Below are 21,515 nucleotides of genomic sequence, written 5' to 3' on the forward strand. Positions count from 1 at the left end.
TATTTATTCCCTTTACCTTTATAGAGATGGACAATAGAGGCATCCTTGAATTGCTGGGGGATTCCTCTTGCCATATAACCTGGCAAATTTCAGTTAACTTTTGTATGAGCAATGGTCCCCCTACCTTGTAAATCTCAGCTGGAATAGAATCAGCAGCAGGTGCACTGTCACATGAAAGGAGCCTAATGGCACTCAAAAGTTCTTCTTCATTTGGAAGTTCAGCTAAGGAGGGACTGACTTCAACCTGAGGTAAATGGTTAATGGCCTCAGCATTGATTGATGATGGTCTGCTGAGAACACTATGGAAGTGTTCAGCCCCTCTCTCTAGGATCACGTCCTTATCACTAATCAATGTGGCTCCATCAGCACTGAGTAGTTGTGATGCACCATAGGTTTTTGGTCCATAAATAGCTTTCAGGGAATCATAAAAGCACTTTGGATTGTTACTATCAGCATAAAACTTAATTTCATCTGTCTCCTTACTGAGCCAGGAATCCTGCATCTCTCTAGGTTTTGCCTGTACTTTGCTTTGGATGGAATTAAATGCTGCCTTCTTAGAGATGCATGAACTATCCTGCTGGTAAATCCTGTGGTAAAATGTTTTTCATTTAGCAGCTTCTGAACCAGATAAGGAGATGCAGTGCTGTGTACCAAATCTATTAAAGCTGCCCACTCCTTTTCTGCTCCACTGTTGCCAACTGTGTATTGGCTCAACTTTCCCTCCAAGTCAGCAACAAACTGTTCACGCCCAGAGAAGAGCTCTAATTTGTTGACATTAATTCTTCTGGCTGTCATTTTGCCTTGGGGCACTTTTGATGAATGTGAATATTTAGCTTGGAAAGGATAAGTCTATGATCAGTCCAGCACTGCACCACACATTGTCTTTGTCACTCTCACATCTCGTCTGTCTTTTGTCCTTACAATCACATAGTCTATTAGACGCCAATGTTTGCTGAGAGGGTGTGTCCATGATGTTTTATTGCATTTAGGTAAGCAGAAAACAGTGTTGGTGATAATAAGGTCATGTGATGCACAAGTCTTCAGCAGTAAATGACCATTGCTGTTGCTGTTTCCAACTCCATTCCTCCCTAGAACTCCCTGCCAAGTCTGGTAGTTTGAGCCTACTTTAGCATTAAAGTCACCCAGAATTATAAGCTTGTCCTCTTTTGGCACATTAATGATAAGGGTCTCTTTCATAAATTCACAAAATTTTTCTTTGACCTCATCAGGGTTCATCATGGTGGAAGCACAGGTACTGATGATGGTGGCACAGAGTTTTCCTGCAAGCAGCAATTACATTGTCATAAGCCTGTCATTCACTCCTTTTGGCAGGCATACCAACTTGCTGACTAGATTAGTTTCGATTGCAAAATCTATACCAGCTTCATGGTGCTCCCCTTCACTGCAACCTCTCCAGAAGAATGTGTATCCAGCTCCAACTTCAGTAAGTTGGCTTTCATTTGCCAGCCTTGTTTCACTCAGGGCTTCTATTTGGATGCAATACCTGTTGCATTCTCTTGCAATAAGAACAGTTAGTCTTTCAGGTCTACTGGATTTTGTGTATGCATGTTCCATGTGCCAGTGGTGAGTGGAATCATCTTTGCAGATGCTTTTGTACATTTTTGTACACTTTTTTGTTTCGACCTCATAGTGGGATTCCCTACCTGCTGTGGTAATTAGGCCAGGGTTGGGTAAGCAGACAATTGTTTTAAGGTACCATTTCTAGCCCCCTTCCTCACACCAGGAGGTGAGCAGTGCTATTTTTAAAACCTCCAGGGGGGCTACTGAATTCCCCTGCAGCTTCTAGTGAGAAAAGACCCTATGGCTTGGGCTGCCTATGTGCAGGGTTGTGACTACAGCTCCCAGTGTATCTGCACCTGCTGCTTCATCACTTGCCTATCGCCACAGGACTTTGAGGTAATGGTATTGGTAATGTCTTTTGATTCATGCATAAGTTGGATTTAAGTGAGGCAGAGTTGCACGAAGTCATCAGCCTCACTGTCTCCTCCAGAGTCATCATGGTCCAGTGGCAGGACAGACTCAAGATGGCTGGCGATGGCTCAGGATGCAGTGGATAACCCTGGTGTCTTTGGTGTCTAATCAAGCTCTAAGTGCTCCACACTGCCTGTTTCAGTTGCCTTCATGGCCACTGGAATAAATTGTTCTCATCTGCCCATTCCACCAGAAGAAGTCTTCACATGCTTGAGGTAGATACCCCCCTAACTCACCAATGGGTTTAAGACCCCTTGGCTACCTTCAACCTAGTTTGGCCTGTCTGCTGAAACGGTTTGCTGGGATGCGCATGCTGCAGTTTCTTGGAGCCACAGGTGAGAGTTGGGTGGAATAAGTGGACACCAAAGGTGGAAAGAGATCTGAAAAGGGCTTGCCAGCCATCACACCAAAGGTACCGGTCCTCTCTGAATACACCCTACACCCCTTCATTTGGCTACCAAAAAAAGAAGAGGGTCTCAGAGGACTAAGGGTCATTTTGCATTTTTGTCATTTCATGGGTTACTATGGCTCCCAAAATTTGTTCTCTGACAACCAACCTTTGGGTAACGAGGCCTTTCATACTTAGCTAACCTTATTCTCAGACAACAGAATAAAAGTCTCCTACTAGGCCTCTAGTCAAAGCCTTTCCAAGCTGGAGGAACCTAACAGAGTTTGAATTTCATTGGTCTATCTTTTGGGAACTCTAGGTTACCATGACATCATGAAGAGGCATCTGAGTAGGATTTTTGCTGAGGTAACCCCATGCTGGATTTAACATGATATTAAAGACATTGAGGGGTTGCTTTTCAAGTACTCTCAAAGAAGAAGACTGAAAAAGAGCATGAACAGTGCTCTTATTTAAAAAAAGAAAAAAATATCAGAACTATTGACCTATATGTCTGTCTCATTTCTATAAAATCTTCTTGACAATGACCTTAGTACATACAGAATAGCACTAAAGAAAACATGGGAGAAGGCAGGCTTTTACAATCCCCTACAGCAGACCTCATCTTTGTGGTCCCATAGCTAACAGAGATCCTCAAATGAGCTGCGAGCTCAGTGATTTGGAATTTTCTTCCACCAGCAGCAAGCATTTCTACAATAAAGTTAGTAAAGTGCTTTACATATGTTCTTCTCATTTAATCTGCACAACAACCCTGTGAAGTAGATGTTATTATTTTCCCCATTTTATAGATGAGGAAACCAAGGAAGAGAGAAGTTAACTGACTTTCCAGGATTCAAATTCAGGTCTTTTTGACTCCAAGTGCAGTACTCTATTTACTATACTGCCTAGCTACCCATCTATCCCTACCAATCCTGTGTGACTCTAGCCTTCAATGACCTCACTGCAAGCAGTTCACTCAACATGGTGGAAGCCTCCTTTGCTTTCTCCTGACACTGCAAAAGTAACAGTAGAGCAATCTGGCTGTCCTCCTGTCATCCCTTGTCCTTGCCATGGCCAGTTCATCTTCCCTTCCTATCACATGATTCCTTGGTGCTCTTCTCTGAAGTTCCTTACTAGCAATTTGTGGTTGCCTGATCCCATCTATCATGCCCCTCTCCACTGCCCTCCATGTGATAGTGATGTTTACTCCTTCAGAGACTTGCATTCCATGGATCGGTTCCTTACACAAACACTGGTAAAATGCTGGTATTAAAAGAACAGACCTTTGCTTAAGTGAGGGATCATTAAAAGGAGCTTTGTAATTTACTGATGGCAATATAGCCACTCTCCTAGTTCTGGAGTAAATTTACTGTCCCTCTGTACTGAGTCAGATCTACATACTACATACATTCAGTGGGCTCTTCTCTTATCATTCTTTATGCACATGGTCTTTCCCAAATGAATGCTCAGGGCAAACTCCATTTGAGTGACTATAGGTCTCTTCCAGGAGACTCTATAGTGTATGAAGATTGATGCAAACAAACACAATGTCATCTGCAAATAGAAGTGTATGGAGGACCTCACCATCCACAAGGAATTCCTCTTTAACTTCAGAGCTACAAAGCATCTCCTCTATTACCCTTTATCAAGCATCTACTTCCTGGTCTCATTCCTGGCTGCCAGCCTGGTATCTATAATTAGAGGGTGGCTGAACAGTTATTTGTTTTTATATCTCTCAAGGACTCTGAAAGGATTATGATGTGATGGGAAATACTCTATTAAGTGCCTTGCTCTACTGAATTATTTTTTCAAAATCAACCAACAATAAACACAATGGAATCTTATAATTTCCATTTCTTTCCATTAATTATGAAATGGTGAAACTGTGGTCCATTGTTAACTATCAGTTGTAAAAGTCTGCTTGTTCCCTTAAGAATGTCCACACAAATGAGTGACTCACATAAAAATGTTGCCTATATAGAAGAGAAGGCATATAGATTATTGGTTATTGATGTTCTTTCAGTAATCATTTTTTAGCACTTTTAAGGTTTGAGATTTTTTTCTACATCTGTGGTATCTTCTCTTTCAGACACTTTTTCCCTTTTCTTTTTTTTAAAATACTGATCCCTCCCTAACCTCACAACTGCATCTTCTCCAGCTCAGATCTCTATTATATGCACTTGGTTCAACCCAACTGTCTTGTTGTTTTTGTGCCTTTTTTACCCTGTCCATAAACACATCTGGGACTATGATGGTCTAAATATGACAGTTCCACTACACTTAGTGAAGTAAAGTTTATTTTAATGATTTTTACAAATCTTTTCCATTTATATTCTATTTGTTGTCCTCCTTCCATTTTCATGCATAAAGGTCCTTGGGATCACTCTGCTTGATCCCAAATCTTCCAAACTTTCAATTATTTTAACTTCTAGTACATCTCTCTGCTTTATAAGATAACACTGCTCACAAGTGTCAATCAACCTTCATAAAATTTTATAAACAAGTTTATATTCTAACATACTGCTGCCTTGGCTAGCCATGTCACTCCAAGCAAGTAAGTCAGGTGTTTATAACTAAAGTGCTGTCTGGACTCTTCTCTTTTTGTAGACATCCGTTATCAACTTCTCAACTAATGAACAGGTATCCCTAAAATACTAATAAATACAGAGAATAAAAAATTATTGTGTCTATCGTGTTTTTTAAAAAAACCAGTTCTGAGCACTCTTCTTAGGCAAAGAAATCTCCCAAGTGTATGCAGGTGACACCCAGATCTACATATCCAGCAAATGTCTCGATCCTGAGCTTTAGTCTAACATCACCAATTATTTATTGGATATTTCCATCGATGTCCCAGAGACACCTTCAATTCAACATAACTAAAGCCGAACTTATAATCTTTTCCCCAAATCTTCCCCTCTTCCATATTTTCCTTTATCTGTCAAAGTCACCACTACCTTTCCAGTGTTTCAGGTTTGTAATCTCAGTAATATCCTGAATGCCCCATGCTCTCTTTCATTCCACATTCTCACATCTGACTCTTCTTCATTTACAAAGCTACTCAGCTACTACCTTAGTTCAGACCCTCATTGCCTAAGATTATTCCAACAACTTGTCTACCAACCTCAAGTCTCTCACCAATCCTGGCCATCCTATCCACTGGGACCAAAGTAATTTTCCTTAAGCGCAGATGTGACAATGCCCTATTCAAGCAACTCCAGTGGCTTCTTATTGATTTTAGGATAAAATATAAACCTCTCTTAGGCTTCAATCTTGCTTCTGTATGTTGAGTACTTAATTTGTTTCACTTTTCAATCTCTCTATTTTTTTCCCTCATTCAACCACTTCTCTTCTTATCTTATGTGCATTCATTTTGTTTGTGCAGAAGCTCTTCAGTTTCATTTAATCAGAGTTATCTATTTTATCTTTTGCAATTACTTCTAACCCTTGACTGGTTAAATTTTAAAAAAAACTAAAAAATAAAGAGGGTGAGGGGGGAGTTAGAGATATGTCATGTAGCACATACTTTCAGATAAAGGTAATGTATTGTTACTTCTGCTTGATTGTTTTACTTTGTAAATAGAGAGCTCTCATGGGGTTGGTAATCTGGAAATGTTCATAATGTAGAAACTAAACACATCAATAAAACTTTCTTAAAAAGCTGTCAGGTATTTTCAGAACAGAACAAGGAATGGCTAAGCTAACATTTGGAAGGAGTAGTATAATGTTAATAAATGACAGAAAGAAAGCAGAACTACCAAATTTCTCCCTTTTTTAAAATGTCTTCTTTATTAAGAGAAAGATCTTAAATTGGAAAGTACAGAAGAAACATACTTAAGTGGAAATACGAACCTAAGACAAATGTGTAGACTGCAAGCTGCTTTAAGACAATTGAAGTTTCAAAGCTCTGAAAAAAATTATACCCCATGGAACTTAAACATCATGGAAACTCTGTCAATTACTTCTGAAAAACCATGGAAACAGGATACATGTTAAAGACTAGAGATGGGAAATACTGACCCAATTTTCAAAAAAGGTGAAAAAAGTAAATTCCAGAAACTGTATACAAGTGAATTTGACATTGACTACTGGCAATATCTTAGAATATATTAACGATGGTTTATAGATATCTAGGATGAAAAGCAATGATCACAAGGTTCATCAGGAATGAGACTAACCTTATTCCATTTTTTAGATGGGGGTGCTAAGGAAATGTTTAGATAATATACATTGTTTTGACAAAGGATTTCTCTGAAAGACACTCAATATTCTTGTGAGTGAAATACATAAAAATGGACTGGTTTAGGTAGATTCACAGGTAAGTGAAATATTATACCACTAGGGTATTAATGACTTGATACCTACTTGTAAGGAGAACTTTGGAAAAATGAATGAGTGGTTTTTTCAAGGCCCTATCTTGCTCAATATTTTTATTGATGTGTTGGGTAAATGCATAAAAGCATAATTATCATATCTGTGAAAAACTGGTTAACCAATTAAACACAGAGGGCATTGACTGAGAGGGCCTGGAAGTGGTTCTATCATGTCTTGATGACCTTAAAAGAAGAGAAATGGAGAGAGAAGAGGACTCCACTGGGGGATCAGGGAAAGAGGGGAGAATGTTAGGGAAAACTATGTCACATATTCAGGGTGGACAAGTACAAGTCTATGCATATAAGGAGAAAGAAATACAGGAGAGTGGGACTACAGTTGAACCCCACTCTTATCTGTCCTGGTCAGAAGGAAGACTACACACACAGTAGGGCAAAGAAATACATTTCACTAAATAGGGAAAGAGAAGGAAAAGGGGAGAAGGAAGAAGGAGCAATAAAAGGGAGGACAGATTAAGGAAGGGATTAGTTCTAACAAAACAAACTCTAAAGCTATACAAAAATGTTTGTGGTCATTTTTTCATGGCAGCAAAGAATGATATACCAAGGAGATTCCCATCAACTGGGGAATGTCTGAACAAGCTATTATATATAAATGTTATGGAATACTTCTGTGTTATAAGAAATTATGAAGGGGATAGTTTCAAAGAAACCTGGGAAGATTTGTACGAAATGATGCAGAATGAAGTGAGGAGAACCAGGAAACCAATTTATACAATGACAACACAAAGATAAACAACTTTGAAAAACTTAGGAACTATGATAAGTGTAATGAAAAAACAATTCCAGAGGAACTCATACGGAGGACTAAGTGTGAGACATTTCTTTTGGGTCTGGCCAATGGACATGTTACAGCAGAGGTTTTTTCTTACTTTTAAAAATTTATTTTTATAATAATACCCATCAGGGTGGTTGTAAAGTTAGAATGAATAAAACAACAATTATTTATTTTTTATTTACTTTTTCTTACTTTCTCAAATGGGAGGAGGAGTAATGGGGAAGGAGGAAGGAAGATTTTTGCTTATCAAAATAAATTAATTTAAACTTAAATTTACTTTTAAATTAATACACATTAAATATATTTAATCATATATTATTATATATAACATATAATATAAAATATAAACAATGATATAATATATTTAAATATTAAATATATTTACATATCAATGTAATATTTGATAATTTAAATTTAAATTAAAAATTAATTTAAAAAATATAGTTCCAGGGGCGGAGCTGAGATGGTAGAGTAGAAGGACAGACCTGTTCTACCTCTATCCCCATAGCCCATATAACACTTGTGAAAAATGACAAAACAAATTCTAGAGCAGCAGAAGCCACAAAATGACAGAGTGAAAGAGAATTCCAGCACCAGACAGCCTGGAAGGCTGACAGGAAAGATCTATCACACCAGGCTCAGAGTGGAGCAGCCCAGCCTTGGCCACAATGCACTGCATGACAGGACTGGAGCAGGCTTCAGGGTGCAGAATCATGGGTAGCAGCTGTGGTTCCCAGATTTCTCAACCTACAAATGCCAAAAAGAGCTTCAAATGTCAGTAAAAAAGCTCTTTCACCTGGGTGAGAATGGAGCCCAGTTTGGCCCCAGCCCTGGTCCCAGGTTAGTGGCGGCAGCAGCCACTGCAGCAACACCATCCACTTTTGGAGCCCTCAGCCTAAAAACCCTGTGGGGACCAAGTGGCCGATATGGGTCTCAGTCTTGAGTGGTGGTCCTGGGGTGAGGAGGAGCATTGGCATGGTGGAGTTGGTGGAGAATCTAGAGAGGGAATCCAGATCACAGACCAGAGCGCAGGCCAGGAGAGGAGTAAACTCCTCTCCCTTGACTGTGCCACCTTGGAGGAACTGAGAACTTACAGGTCCCTACAGAATAGGGACTTGACAAAGGACTCAAAAATCAAGTAACTGAATGGGAAAATGCCCAAAAAAGAGGAAAAAAATAAGACTACAGAAGGTTACTCTCTTGATGAACAGGTATTTTCCTCCATCCTTTCAGATGAGGAAGAACAAAGCATACCATTAGAGGAAGACCTACAAGTCAAGTCTTCTACATCCAAAACCTCCAAAAATAACATGTAATGGTCTCAGGACATGGAAGAGCTCAAAAAAGATTTTGAAAATCAAGTAAGAGAGGTTAAGGAAAAATCAGGAAGAGAAATGAGAGCAATGGAAGAAAATCATGAAAAGTGATTAATAGCTTGCTAAAGGAGACCCCAAAAAATGCTGAAGAAAATAACACCTTTAAAAATAGACTAACCCAAATGGCAAAAGAGGTCCAAAAAGTCAATGAGGAGAAGAATGCTTTAAAAAGCAGAATAGGCCACTTGAAAAGGAGGTTCAAAAGCTCACTGAAGAAAACAGTTCTTTAAAAATTAGAATGGAAGCTAATGACTTTATGAGAAACCAAAAAATTACAAAACAAAAACCAGAAGAATGACAAAATAGAAGACAATGTGAAATATCTCATTGGAAAAACAACTGACATGGAAAAAAGATCCAGGAGAGATAATTTAAAAATTATTGGTCTATCTGAAAACCATGATAAAAAAAAGAGCCTAGACATCATTGTCCAAGAAATTATCAAGGAAAACTGCCCTGATATTCTAGAATCAGAGGGTAAAATAGAAATGAAAAGAATTCACCGATCACCTCCTGCAAGAGACTCCAAAAGGAAAACTCCTAGGAATATTGTAGACAAATTCCAGATTTGTATATTGTATTCAATATTGTAGCCAAATTACAGGTCAAGAAGAAAATATTCCAAGAAGCCAAAAAGAAACAATTCAAGTATTGTGGAAATACAATCAGGATAACACAGGATTTAGCAGCTTCTATACTAAGGGATCGAAGGGCATATGATATTCCAGAGGTCAAAGGAGACAGGATTAAAATCAAGAATCACCTGCCCAAAAAAAACTGAGTATAATAATTCAGGGGAAAAAAAATGGAATTCAATGAAATAGAGGACTTCCAAGCATTGTTGCTGAAAAGACCAGAGCTGAATAAACAATTTGACTTTCAAATACAAGAATCAAGAGAAACATGAAAAGGTAAACAGGGAAAAGAAGCCCTACGGAACTCATTAAAGTTGAACTGTTTACATTCCTACATTGAAAGACATTATTTGTAACTCATAAGACCTTTTTCAGTGTTAGGGTAGTCAGAGGAATATATATATGTAGGTAGGTATGGGTATGTATGTATGTGTATATTATGTATGTGCAGAGATATGTGTGTGTCTGTATCTGTGTTGTATATACGTATTTATATATATGTTTATATCTACACACACACACACACACACACACACACACATATAGAAGGCACAGGGTGAGCTGAATATAAAGAATACCCCCCAAAAATAAAATTTACCGTTGAGTGGAATGTGCTAGGAATAAGAGAAAGGGAGAGGTAGAATGTAGCAAATCATCTCACATAAAAGAAGAAAGAAAGAGCCTTTACAAATGGAGGGGAAGAGGAGGGAGATGAAAGGAAATAATTGAGCCTTATTCTCATTGGATTTGGCTTAAGGAGGGAATAACACACACTCAATTGGATATGGAAATCTATTTTACCCTGCAGGAAGGCAAGGGGGAAGGGGATAGAAGAGGGAAGATAATAGAAGGGACAGCAAATTGGGGAAAGATATAATCAGAAGCAAACCCTATTGTGAGAGGACACGTCAAGGGAGAGAATGGAATAAATGAAGGGCAGGATAGGACAGAGGGAAATGTGGTTAGTCTTTTATAAAATAACTATTATGGAAGTGCTTTGCATTGTTACATATGTATGACCTATATTGAATTGCTTATTTTCTCAATGAGGGTAGGTAGGTAGGTAGGAGGAGCATATGGAACTCAAAGCTTTAAGAGTAAATGGTAAAAACTGCTTTAGCATGCAATTAGAAATTAACCTATACATGCAACTAGAAATTAATCTATACAGGCAATGGAGTATAGAAATCTATTCTGCCCTACAGGAAAACAGAAGGGAAGGGAGATGGAAGAAGGGTGGGTAATAGAAGGGAGGACAGAGAGGAAGGGGTGGATGGGGTGCATGCTGTTCTGGGGTGAAATGCTGAAGCAGAGATCAGATGATTGGTCTTGAAACCATTCCATGTGAAAATGGTAGAAACATCCAGGAATTTTTCACCTAGAGTGAAATTGGGGAAGAAAAATAATTATCACCTGGTTATCATCTAAAAAAGAGACAGATTCGGGTGGAGCCAAGATGGCGGAGTAGAAAGACACACATAAACTAGCTCCGAAACCCACAGCCCATAAAATATCTGTAAAAAAGAACTCCCAACAAATTCTGGAGCAGCAGAAGCCACAGAACAACGGAGCTGACGAGATTTCTGTTCCAGAGAGCCTGAAAACCTCTCGCAAAAGGTCCGTTGCGCTGTGGACCCGGAGCCGAGCTCAGCCCTGCCTTGGTCATGCGGCACCGAGAGGAGCAGATCTGAGCAGGCTTCAAGGACAGAATTTCCAGCTGCTGCGCAGGTCCCTCCACCCACAGGTGAGAAGGGTCGGTGAGAGGGTCTTTTTGGCGGGTCGAGAGGGGAGTGGGGTGCCCCCATAACTCAGGCGCCCTCGGGAGGGAGCAGCAGAGGCGGCAGCAGACCGGGGCTCCCCAAGCAGGCAGGAGCCTGGACCCATTGTTGAAGGTCTCTGCATAAAACCCCTGAGGGAACTGAGCCCGTGAGGCGGCCCTGCCCCCACCCCAGCACCTGAACCTAATCTCACATTGAATAGCAGCTCTGCCCCACCTAAGCCCTAAGCCTGGGAGGCAGCATTTGAATCCCAGACCCCAAGTGCTGGCTGGGTGGATCTGGAGGCGAAGTGGGTGTAAAGAGAATATTCAGAAGGCAAGTCACTGGCTGGGAAAATGCCCAGAAAAGGGAAAAAAAATAAGACTATAGAAGGTTACTTTCTTGGTGAACAGATATTTCCTCCCTTCCTTTCTGATGAGGAAGAACAATGCTTACCATCAGGGAAAGACACAGAAGTCAAGGCTTCTGTACCCCAGCCCACTCAATGGGCTCAGGCCATGGAAGAGCTCAAAAAGGATTTTGAAAATCAAGTTAGAGAGGTGGAGGAAAAGCTGGGAAGAGAAATGAGAGACATGCAAGCAAAGCATGAAAAACAAGTAACCACCCTGCTAAAGGAGACCCAAAAAATGCTGAAGAAAATAACACCTTGAAAAATAGGCTAACTCAATTGGCAAAAGAGGTTCAAAAAGCCAATGAGGAAAAGAATGCTTTCAAAAGCAGAATTAGCCAAATGGAAAAGGAGATTCAAAAGCTCACTGAAGAAAATAGTTCTTTCAAAATTAGAATGGAACAGATGGAGGCCAATGACTTTATGAGAAACCAAGAAACCACAAAACAAAACCAAAAGAATGAAAAAATGGAAGATAATGTGAAATATCTCATTGGAAAAACAACTGACCTGGAAAATAGATCCAGGAGAGACAATTTAAAAATTATGGGACTACCTGAAAGCCATGATCAAAAAAAGAGCCTAGACATCATCTTTCATGAAATTATCAAGGAAAACTGCCCTGAGATTATAGAACCAGAGGGCAAAATAAGTATTCAAGGAATCCACAGAACACCACCTGAAAGAGATCCAAAAAGAGAAACTCCTAGGAACATTGCGGCCAAATTCCAGAGTTCCCAGGTCAAGGAGAAAATACTGCAAGCAGCTAGAAAGAAACAATTCAAGTATTGTGGAAATACAATCAGGATAACACAAGATCTAGCAGCTTCTACATTAAGGGATTGAAGGGTGTGGAATAGGATATTCCAGAAGTCAAAGGAACTAGGACTAAAACCAAGAATCACCTACCCAGCAAAACTGAGTATAATACTTCAGGGGAAAAATTGGTCTTTCAATGAAATAGAAGACTTTCAAGCATTCTTGATGAAAAGACCAGAGCTGAAAAGAAAATTTGACTTTTAAACACAAGAATGAAGAGAAACATGAAAAGGTAAACAGCAAAGAGAAGTCATAAGGGACTTGTAAAAGTTGAACTGTTTACATTCCTACATGGAAAGACAATATTTGTAACTCTTGAAACTATTCAATATCTGGGTACTGGGTGGGATTACACACACACACATGCACACGCACACGCACACACACACATAGAGACAGAGTGCACAGAGTGAATTGAAGAGGATGGGATCATATCTTAAAAAAATGAAATTAAGCAGTGAGAGAGAAATATATTGGGAGGAGAAAGGGAGAAATGGAATGGGGCAAATTATCTCTCATAAAAGAGGCAAGCAAAAGACTTTTTAGTGGAGGGATAAAGAGGGGAGGTGAGAGGAAAGCATGAAGTTTACTCTCATCACATTCCACTAAAGGAAGGAATAAAATGCACACTCATTTTGGTATGAAAACCTATCTTACAATACAGGAAAGTGGGGGAGAAGGGGATAAGCAGGGTGGGGGGGATGATGGAAGGGAGGGCATGGGGAGGAGGGAGCAATTTGAGGTCAACACTCATGGGGAGGGACAGGATCAAAAGAGAATAGAAGTAATGGGGGGCAGGATAGGATGGAGGGAAATATAGTTAGTCTTATACAACACGACTATCATGGAAGTCATTTGCAAAACTACACAGCTTTGGCCTATACTGAATTGCTTGCCTTCCAAAGGGAAGGGGTGGGGAGGGAGGGAGGAAGAGAAGTTGGAACTCAAAGTTTTAGGAACAACTGTCGAGTACTGTTCTTGCCACTAGGAAATAAGAAATACAGGTAAAGGGGTATAGAAAGTTATTTGGCCCTACAGGGCAAAAGAGAAGATGGAGACAAGGGCAGAGAGGGATGATAGAAGAGAGAGCAGATTGGTGATAGGGGCAATTAGAATGCTCGGTGTTTTGGGGTGGGGGGAGGGGACAAAAGGGGAGAAAATTTGGAACCCAAAATTTTGTTAAAATGAATGTTAAAAGTTAAATAAATAAATTAATTAATTAAAAAAAAGAGACAGATTCTTTCTAAGTAGCAACAAAGAGCAAAACTATAACAAATTAATGATAATATATTCAGGATTCCTGTATGTGATGAGAACTTGGACTGGATAACTAAAGACTTAACTTTCCTTCTAACTATAAAGACTTAATTAATGTGCCTTCTAACAGTAAGAACCTGTGAAATTCCTTCTTGACTCTAGGAGAAAGTTTATTTTTACAAAGAAATGGGTATGCTTTCTTTGGTCAAAGTAATGTAAATGAGGTAACAAAGGGCTTAGTTACCAAGAAACTCAAAGCTAATCTATCCAGCTGTAGGAACTGCCTCTCCCAGCTCTGCAGCAGCATCTCTCTGCTATGCTTTAGTGGTCTTTGTTCCATTTTTATCTAGAACTGCCCTATTTTTGAAATAAGCTTAACTTGAAACTTGCCTAAAATGCTTCTAGAATAAGCTGGAATATAAATACTAAAAATATTTTTAAGAAGAAGTAAAAGTTGATTTCTTTAATTACCAATATATGTGAGCAAAACACTCCTGAAAGGAGCTCAAACTGGCACCCGATGTTCTTTCTTAGAAAATCTATTCACCCAAGGCTGTTGTTTATTAATGATCTATAAAGCAGCATTAAGCCCCGGCATGTGCAAAAGACTAAACCCAAATAAGTAGAATTACTTAACAAAAAACAAACCCCCAAAAAAACTTCTGACATTTAATTTCATCTTTGATTTTAGCTAAGAATTAGTTTAGAGAGTGAGCTATCTGGTGCCTGAAAGGCTGATTGGGCAGTTAACATTAAGAGTATGAAAAAGTTAAACATGGTTGAATAACTAGGCAATGATCAGATTCCAGTAGATACTGTGCATTCTGTTTGTCCACATATAAGTTAAGTCAGTTTGTAGGGTAAAATGTACTATATGAGAAGGAAGAACACAAAACTACCTACATGGGACGCCTCTCTTTTAGGTTTTGTTTAACTGGCTGCTCTAAAGATACAGAACAGGGGTGGGTTGGAGCCAAGATGGCAGAGTAGACAGACCTGTAGAAGCTCCCCCACATAGTCTATAAAATAACTGTAAAAAAAATGACTCTAAACAAATTCTAGAGCAGCAGAAGCCACAAAATGACAGGGTGAAGGAGATTTCCAGCCCAGGATAGACTGGAAGGCGAATAGGAAGGATCTACCGCACCAGGCGTGGAGTGTAGCATAGCCCAGTGTGGAGGCAGGAACAGGACTCAGAACAGGCTTTAGGGAGCCGCCGGAAGCAGCAGCAGTTGCGAAATTCCTCAACCCAAAACACGGAAGACAACTTCAAAGGTCAGTGGGAGGGCTCCTTCATCCAGGAGAGGGAGTGTGGTCTGGATCGTTGGCACCAGCCACTGCAGTGGGAGCATCCATTTTAGGAGCCTTTCGCCTAGAACCCCAGGGGTTCCAATCTGAATCTTAGCCCTGAGTCTGCCCCTGGGGTAAGGAGGAGTGCTGGTGTGGTGGAGCTGAAGGCTGTTGTGGTGAGGCAATTCTACTTGCAGATTCTGAGCAGAAAAGTTTTTGGTTGCTCCCAGACCAGTGCCCAAGCCAGGAGAGGAGTAAACTCCTCTCCTTTGATTGAGCCACCTTGGAAGAACTGAGAACTTACAGGTCCCCAGAGTATACCCTCCTCTTGACAAAGGACTCAAAAGTCAAGTAACTGGCTGGGAAAATGCCCAAAAAAGAGAGAAAAAAAAGACCATACAAGGTTACTTTCTTGATGAACAGGTATTTTCCTCCATTCTTTCAGATGAAGAACAATGCATACTGTCAGAGGAAGTCAAGGCTTCTGCATCCAAAACCTCCAAAATAAATATGCAATGGTCTTAGGCCATGGAAGAGCTCAAATAGGATTTTGAAAATCAAATAAGAGAGGTGGAGGAAAAATTGAGAAGAGAAATGAGAGCAATGCCAGAAAATCATGGATACAGAGTCAACAGCTTGCCAAAAGAGACCAGCAAAAAAAAAAAAAATGCTGAAGAAAATAACACCTTTAAAAATAGACTAACCCAAATGGCAAAAGAGGTCCAAAAAGCCAATGAGGAGAAGAATGCTTTAAAAAGCCGAATTAGCCAAATGGAAAAGGAGGTTCAAAAGCTCACTGAAGAAAATAGTTCTTTAAAAATTAGGTGGAAGCCCCTTGGTTTATAAGAAACCAAGAAATTACAAAACAAAACTAAAAGAATAAAAAAATAGAAGACAATGTGAAATATCTCACTGGAAAAACAACTGACCTGGAAAACTGATCTACAAGAGACAACTGAAAAATTATGGGACTACCTGAAAGCCATGATCAAAAAAAAAGCCTAGATGTTATCTTTCATGAAATTATCAAAGAAAACTGCCCTGATAGTCTAGAACCAGAAGGTAAAATAAATACTGAAAGAATCCACCAAGAATCCACTTGAAAGAGATCGGAAAAGAGAAACTCCTAGGAATACTGTAACCAAATTCCAGAGTTTCCAGGTCAGGGAGAAAATATTGCAAGCATCTAGAAAGAAACAATTTGAGTATTGTGGAATTACAATCAGGATAACACAAGATCTAGCAGTATCTACATTAAGGGACTGAAGGGCTTGGATTATGATATTCCAGAAGTCAAAGGAACTAGGATTAAAACCAAGAATCACTTACCCAGTAAACTGAGTATAATACTTTAGGGGAAAAAATAGTCATTCAATGAAATAGAGGACTTTCAAGCATTCTTGATGAAAAGATCAGAACTGAATAGAAAATCTGACTTTCAAACATAAGAATCAAGTGACGCATGAAAAGGTAAATAGGAAAGAGAAATCATAAAGGACTTTCTAAAGTTGAACTGTTTACCTTTCTACATGGAAAGATAATATTTGTAACTCTTGAGACTTTTCTCAGTATTTGGGTAGTTGGAGGGATCACACACACACACACACACATACACACATATATAGACAGAGAGCACAGGGGGAGCTGAATAAGAAGGGATGATATTTAAAAAAATAAAATTAAGGGGTGAGAGAGGAATATATTGGGAGGAGAAAGGGAAAAATGGAATGGGGCAAATTATCTCTCATAAAAGAGGCAAGAAAACGCATTTTCAATGGAGGAAAAAAGGGAGGAGGTGAGAGGGAAAAAGTGAAACTTACTCTCTTCACATTTGGCTTAAGGAGGGAATAACATGCTCACTCAATTTAGTATGAAAATCTATCTTACGCTACAGGAAAGTAGGGGAGAAGGGGACAAGTGGGGTAAGGGGGATGATAGAAGGGAGGGCAAATAGGAGAAGGGAGTAATTAGAAGTAAACACTTTTGGGGAGGGACAAGGTCAAAAGAGAGAACAGAATAAATGGGGCACAGGATTGGATGGAGGGAAATACAGTTAATCTTACACAACATGACTATTACGGAAGTCTTTTGCATGACTACACACATATGGCTTATATTGAATTGCTTGACTTCTCAGTGGGGATAGGAGGGAGGAAGAGAGAGAAGCTGGAATCCAAAGTATTAGGAACTAATGCTGAGAACTGTTTTTACATACAACTGGGAAATAAATACAGATAATGGAGTACAGAAATCTATCTTATCCTACAAGAAAAGAGAGAAGTTAGGGATAAGGGAAGGGAGGAATGTGAAAGAAGGAAGGGCATATTGTGGAAAGGGGTAATCAGAATGAAAGGCATTATGGGGTGGGGGAGGGGAAAGATGAGGAGAAAATATGGAACTTAAAATTTTGTGGAAATGAATGTTGAAACTAAAAATAAATAAATAAACATTAAAAAATAAAAAAACAACAGAAAAAAAGATACAGAACAAACCTAAAATATACTTTCCCAACTTACTTTGACTACACTTGATTCTAATGTACACATATAAGTACCTACCTCCTGAAACCACATAACAAATTCTTTATTACAAAATATCAAAGACAGAAAGTACTTAAAGGTAATCTAATCCAACTCCTTAATTTTATAGTTAAGGAAGCTAAAACACTTATAGCTAGAGTAAATTAGCCAAGGTCATACAGTCAGTTAGTGGCAGAATTTGAACTTGAACTACTGTGAATTTGAATTTTAACTATTTTCATCCAAGTTAGGCCCCATTCTACATTACCTCCTCTTACTGTAATATCTATTTTCTAGTCATAAACTGGTCTCATCTGTGTGTATGGATGTGCCTATAGCAGTATTAGATTACACATGCACATGTACACGCTTCTAGTGCTTTGCTACCTTGGTCAGTAATTGTCTCATATGTGAAACAGAAGGCTCACTCAAAAACAATGAAGCCTCTTCTATGTTATCCATCATACAAAGGCAAAAAAATGGGCATACGATAAATGATTCTTGACTACTGGCTAATAAATAAGAGATAACTGAATTTTATTCACAAGGAAAAGCTAATTTAACCAGCACAGTCTAGAAAAACTACTTACTGAGAATGACATTTTCCATCTGACCACCATTTTACAAGTCACCCTTAGTTTCTTTTCCTCAGCCCTCAAATTCCAGTGTGTTCAAGGTGGCCCTCTAAAGCAAAATACTAGAAATAAGGAAGGAGAAATTACTGGCCTGTCCCCGGGTAGGAAGATCTTTCACACTGTCAGGTTTGAAGAAGGTAAAGTCAATCATGGCCTGGAACAAAGATATTGCTTTTTCAGTGTGGCCAGCTTGTCTAAGAAAATGACACTGCTGAAGAAAGAGTGCTATAAAAGAGGAAAGAGAAAGAGAAAATTACTTTTTAACATCATTAAAAAGAAGCAGCTCATTTTCCAAGAAATACACAACCCAGGAAAAATTTCCTCTGTAGTGTAAAACAGAAAAATTTCACTGTGCTGAAGACAAAAGAGTAAAAAAAATCTCTACTTTTTCTAAAAAAAAGCTTTATGTTTTTAAAAGCTTTAACTGTTATCTAATATTCCAGTATACCTACATAACCAAATAACAAAATGCATTCACTCACACTTTCATAACTAATTCACTGCTGGAAAAAATATCAGAACTAAAAATGGCACAGTATATGAAATGAGTTGAGAAATTAGCCTGATTATTAACTATCATAAAGTCAAGTTGCATTTATACTTGAAAAGCTATACAAATGCTACCTTTTAAAGTACATTAGATTTTTACCAAAAAGTAAAGAGACCTATGTCCACTTTAGCACTAGATGGCATTATTCACCAGCAGATTTTATCATATCCTCATGGCTTACAATAAACAAATCAATATATTATGATGGAACCTTTGAATTTGTTTCACTCTAATAACATCTACTCATCTAAGAACATTCAATCATCCATGAATAGAGGATAAGTAATAATTTGATCATTCTATAAGAACAGTAAATCTATCCTTGAGCCAGTAAAATCATTTCTCTAAAAAAATTAGGGATCTAGCATGACAGGCTGCTTTGAGATTTTTTTTTTTTAGCAGATTCCCTTTGGGAAGAACCTAAAATATTAGCTTTCTAACACCTGATAAAAATATCTTATCCATTCATCTAATATATCCATTCGTCAGAAAGAGCACATGTTCCTTATCACATTTTAAGTAATTTGTACAGATTTTTATGACTCAAAGAAGAATAGTGGATTAGTGCCTGTCATTTTAATGATTTGGCTTCAAACTGGCTCAGTAAATGTCTACTCTTATCCATCGAATGGCAGCACTAAGTAGAAAAAAACTAGAAAACTAAGAAAAAATATCACACACTAAGCTTTTCATTACACTGCTACTAAGTGTTAATTCAAAAGCAATTTATTTTACAAAATGGAAGAATTTATCTTTAGAAAATCCCACATCTATCTGCTCTTTGTATTAATATTCTTGGGCTCATCTTTGAAATATCAGCAATTCACTCAATTTATGTTACAAGTTCTTTTGCAGAAGAGAAGCATCTGTTACATCCATATGGGGGAAGCAATGCTTGCTTTATCAACTCAAGAAGCAAGACTCCAGACATTTTCAGTACATTTTTTTGTAACACACAAAAAAATGTCCTTGATTACAACTATCTTTCTGTATTTCATTTCACAGTGATTCTCTTACCTAACATAGCTTCCTCAGTTCCAGGCAATGCAGGATGAGATAAGATGCTCCCATCCTGTACTGCTGCCAGGGTGCTGAGGCATTTTCCATACAGACTGTGAATTTTGGATACTGTAAAGGTGCTAAATTGGCTCTGGCAAAATAAGAGGTATTTTTGCCATAGAGCTGTATTGTTGGGGTGTAAAAAAATCAGTTTCTGCCACTCTTTGATCAAAGTAGACGGTTCCCAGAATTCTGTACAGAGTTTGAGCCTGGCAAGCTTCAGCTCCACACTGTTCTGGTTGCTTTCAATGGCACGCTCTAAAATGGACAATTTCTTTTCCAGAATTAGTTTCAGTGATTTTCTTCTAGACTCCTGCTCTCCTTCACTGATGGTGTATAGGCTAGGTCCTTTCATCACCTCATCCTCAAAACAAAAAGGAAAATTGAGTTATAATTACACATGACATTGAGTTATTCTCAGGCATCTAAATGTTTTATAGTACATGCACCAACTCAAACTAGCTCTTCCTAGAAGCACTAAAAAAGCATAATTATCCCTTTGATAACAATAAGAATTAACAATTTTTAAGAAAAATGAAGCTTGAGAGATTCCTATCTCGCTATAACATTAATCAGGTTTGGTCTGTAAACTTTTTTTAGTTTATGCCCCATCATTTAAGAATACTGAGTTTATATCCCAATTACATCATAAAAGAACTGTTAACAATTGTACTGAATAGTTATTCATCTAATTGACAAAAGGCATTCATTTCTGGGAAAGTAACAATTGTTTAAGTGACCCAAAATGAATGGCCAAAAAACTCTCCAGTGGCCCCACATTTTAGTTAACCAGAGCAACTATTTTATTTGTCCATACTTAGGGATCCTATTCCCAAATGAGAGAACTTAAACTCAGCACTGATAATAACACTTACTTGAAAAGACACAAATTCCAGCCACAGTTGAATGTCCCTAGGATTCTCTCGGACTTTTCTGTTAAATTCCTCTACTTTAGCTTTTAGAATAGAGTTTTCACTATCCTTCTGAGACACAGGCTGCTTTGTCTCTTGGTCTGAAGGTCCCTGTCCTTGTAACCACAGTGTTGTAGATTTATCATAAACTCCCAAAGGATTCACCCATCTTGAGGTAGAAGGTGGAACTTCATCATCAGAGTCTTTCACTGGTATGAATGGGCTGGGATCAGGTGAGAATACTTCAGTTTTGCCACAAACAGCAACTCCATCAATACTGACTGAACGTATGCTTTTCTTAGAAAAGTAGCGTTCAAATTTCTTATGCAATTGCTTTTTTTCTGTCAAGGTACCTTCCCAAGACACACGTTGCTTTTTGGGGTTAATGCCAAGGCAAGAGTTTCCTTTCCTCTTGTATCTTAAAAAAAAGAAAGTTAGTAAATGGGTATGTACACATTTGATTATCACAAATAGCTGGATCTCAGAAAGGCTTTTAAGGTGCTCTGCTAGACAATAAGCATCAACAGAATGGAAGTTATTTCATATTTCTCTTTATATTCCTCCATAGCGTTTAGCATAGTGTCTTGAATATAACAGTTGTTAAATAAGGTACAACCTTCTAATTCAACAGGTGGAGGAAGTTAAGGCCCATGAAGAGACCTGTCCAGGTCACAAGGTGACTCTGAGGCAGAACCAGGACAAGAAGCTAAGTCTTCTCTCTTGCATCCCTGTACTCTTCTACTTCTGACTAATTT

The 21,515-nt window shown here is 38.6% G+C and overlaps 1 protein-coding gene across 3 annotated transcripts in view; it reads right to left on the minus strand.

Moving 5' to 3' along the window:
• The window catches only part of NRDE2 (NRDE-2, necessary for RNA interference, domain containing), a 77,755-nt gene that overhangs the window by 25,024 nt on the left and 31,216 nt on the right, over positions 1-21,515 (minus strand). For all 3 annotated transcript variants that reach the window (XM_072622953.1, XM_072622952.1, XM_072622954.1), the window contains 3 exons: positions 20,725-21,178; positions 19,808-20,213; positions 18,332-18,465 (listed from right to left, as the gene is read on the minus strand). In XM_072622953.1, the coding sequence (XP_072479054.1) occupies positions 18,332-18,465; positions 19,808-20,213; positions 20,725-21,178 (994 nt within the window). The remainder of the gene's footprint in view (positions 1-18,331; positions 18,466-19,807; positions 20,214-20,724; positions 21,179-21,515) is intronic.

Source organism: Notamacropus eugenii, chromosome 7, assembly GCF_028372415.1.
Source record: "Notamacropus eugenii isolate mMacEug1 chromosome 7, mMacEug1.pri_v2, whole genome shotgun sequence".
NCBI classification, from domain to species: Eukaryota; Metazoa; Chordata; class Mammalia; order Diprotodontia; family Macropodidae; genus Notamacropus; species Notamacropus eugenii.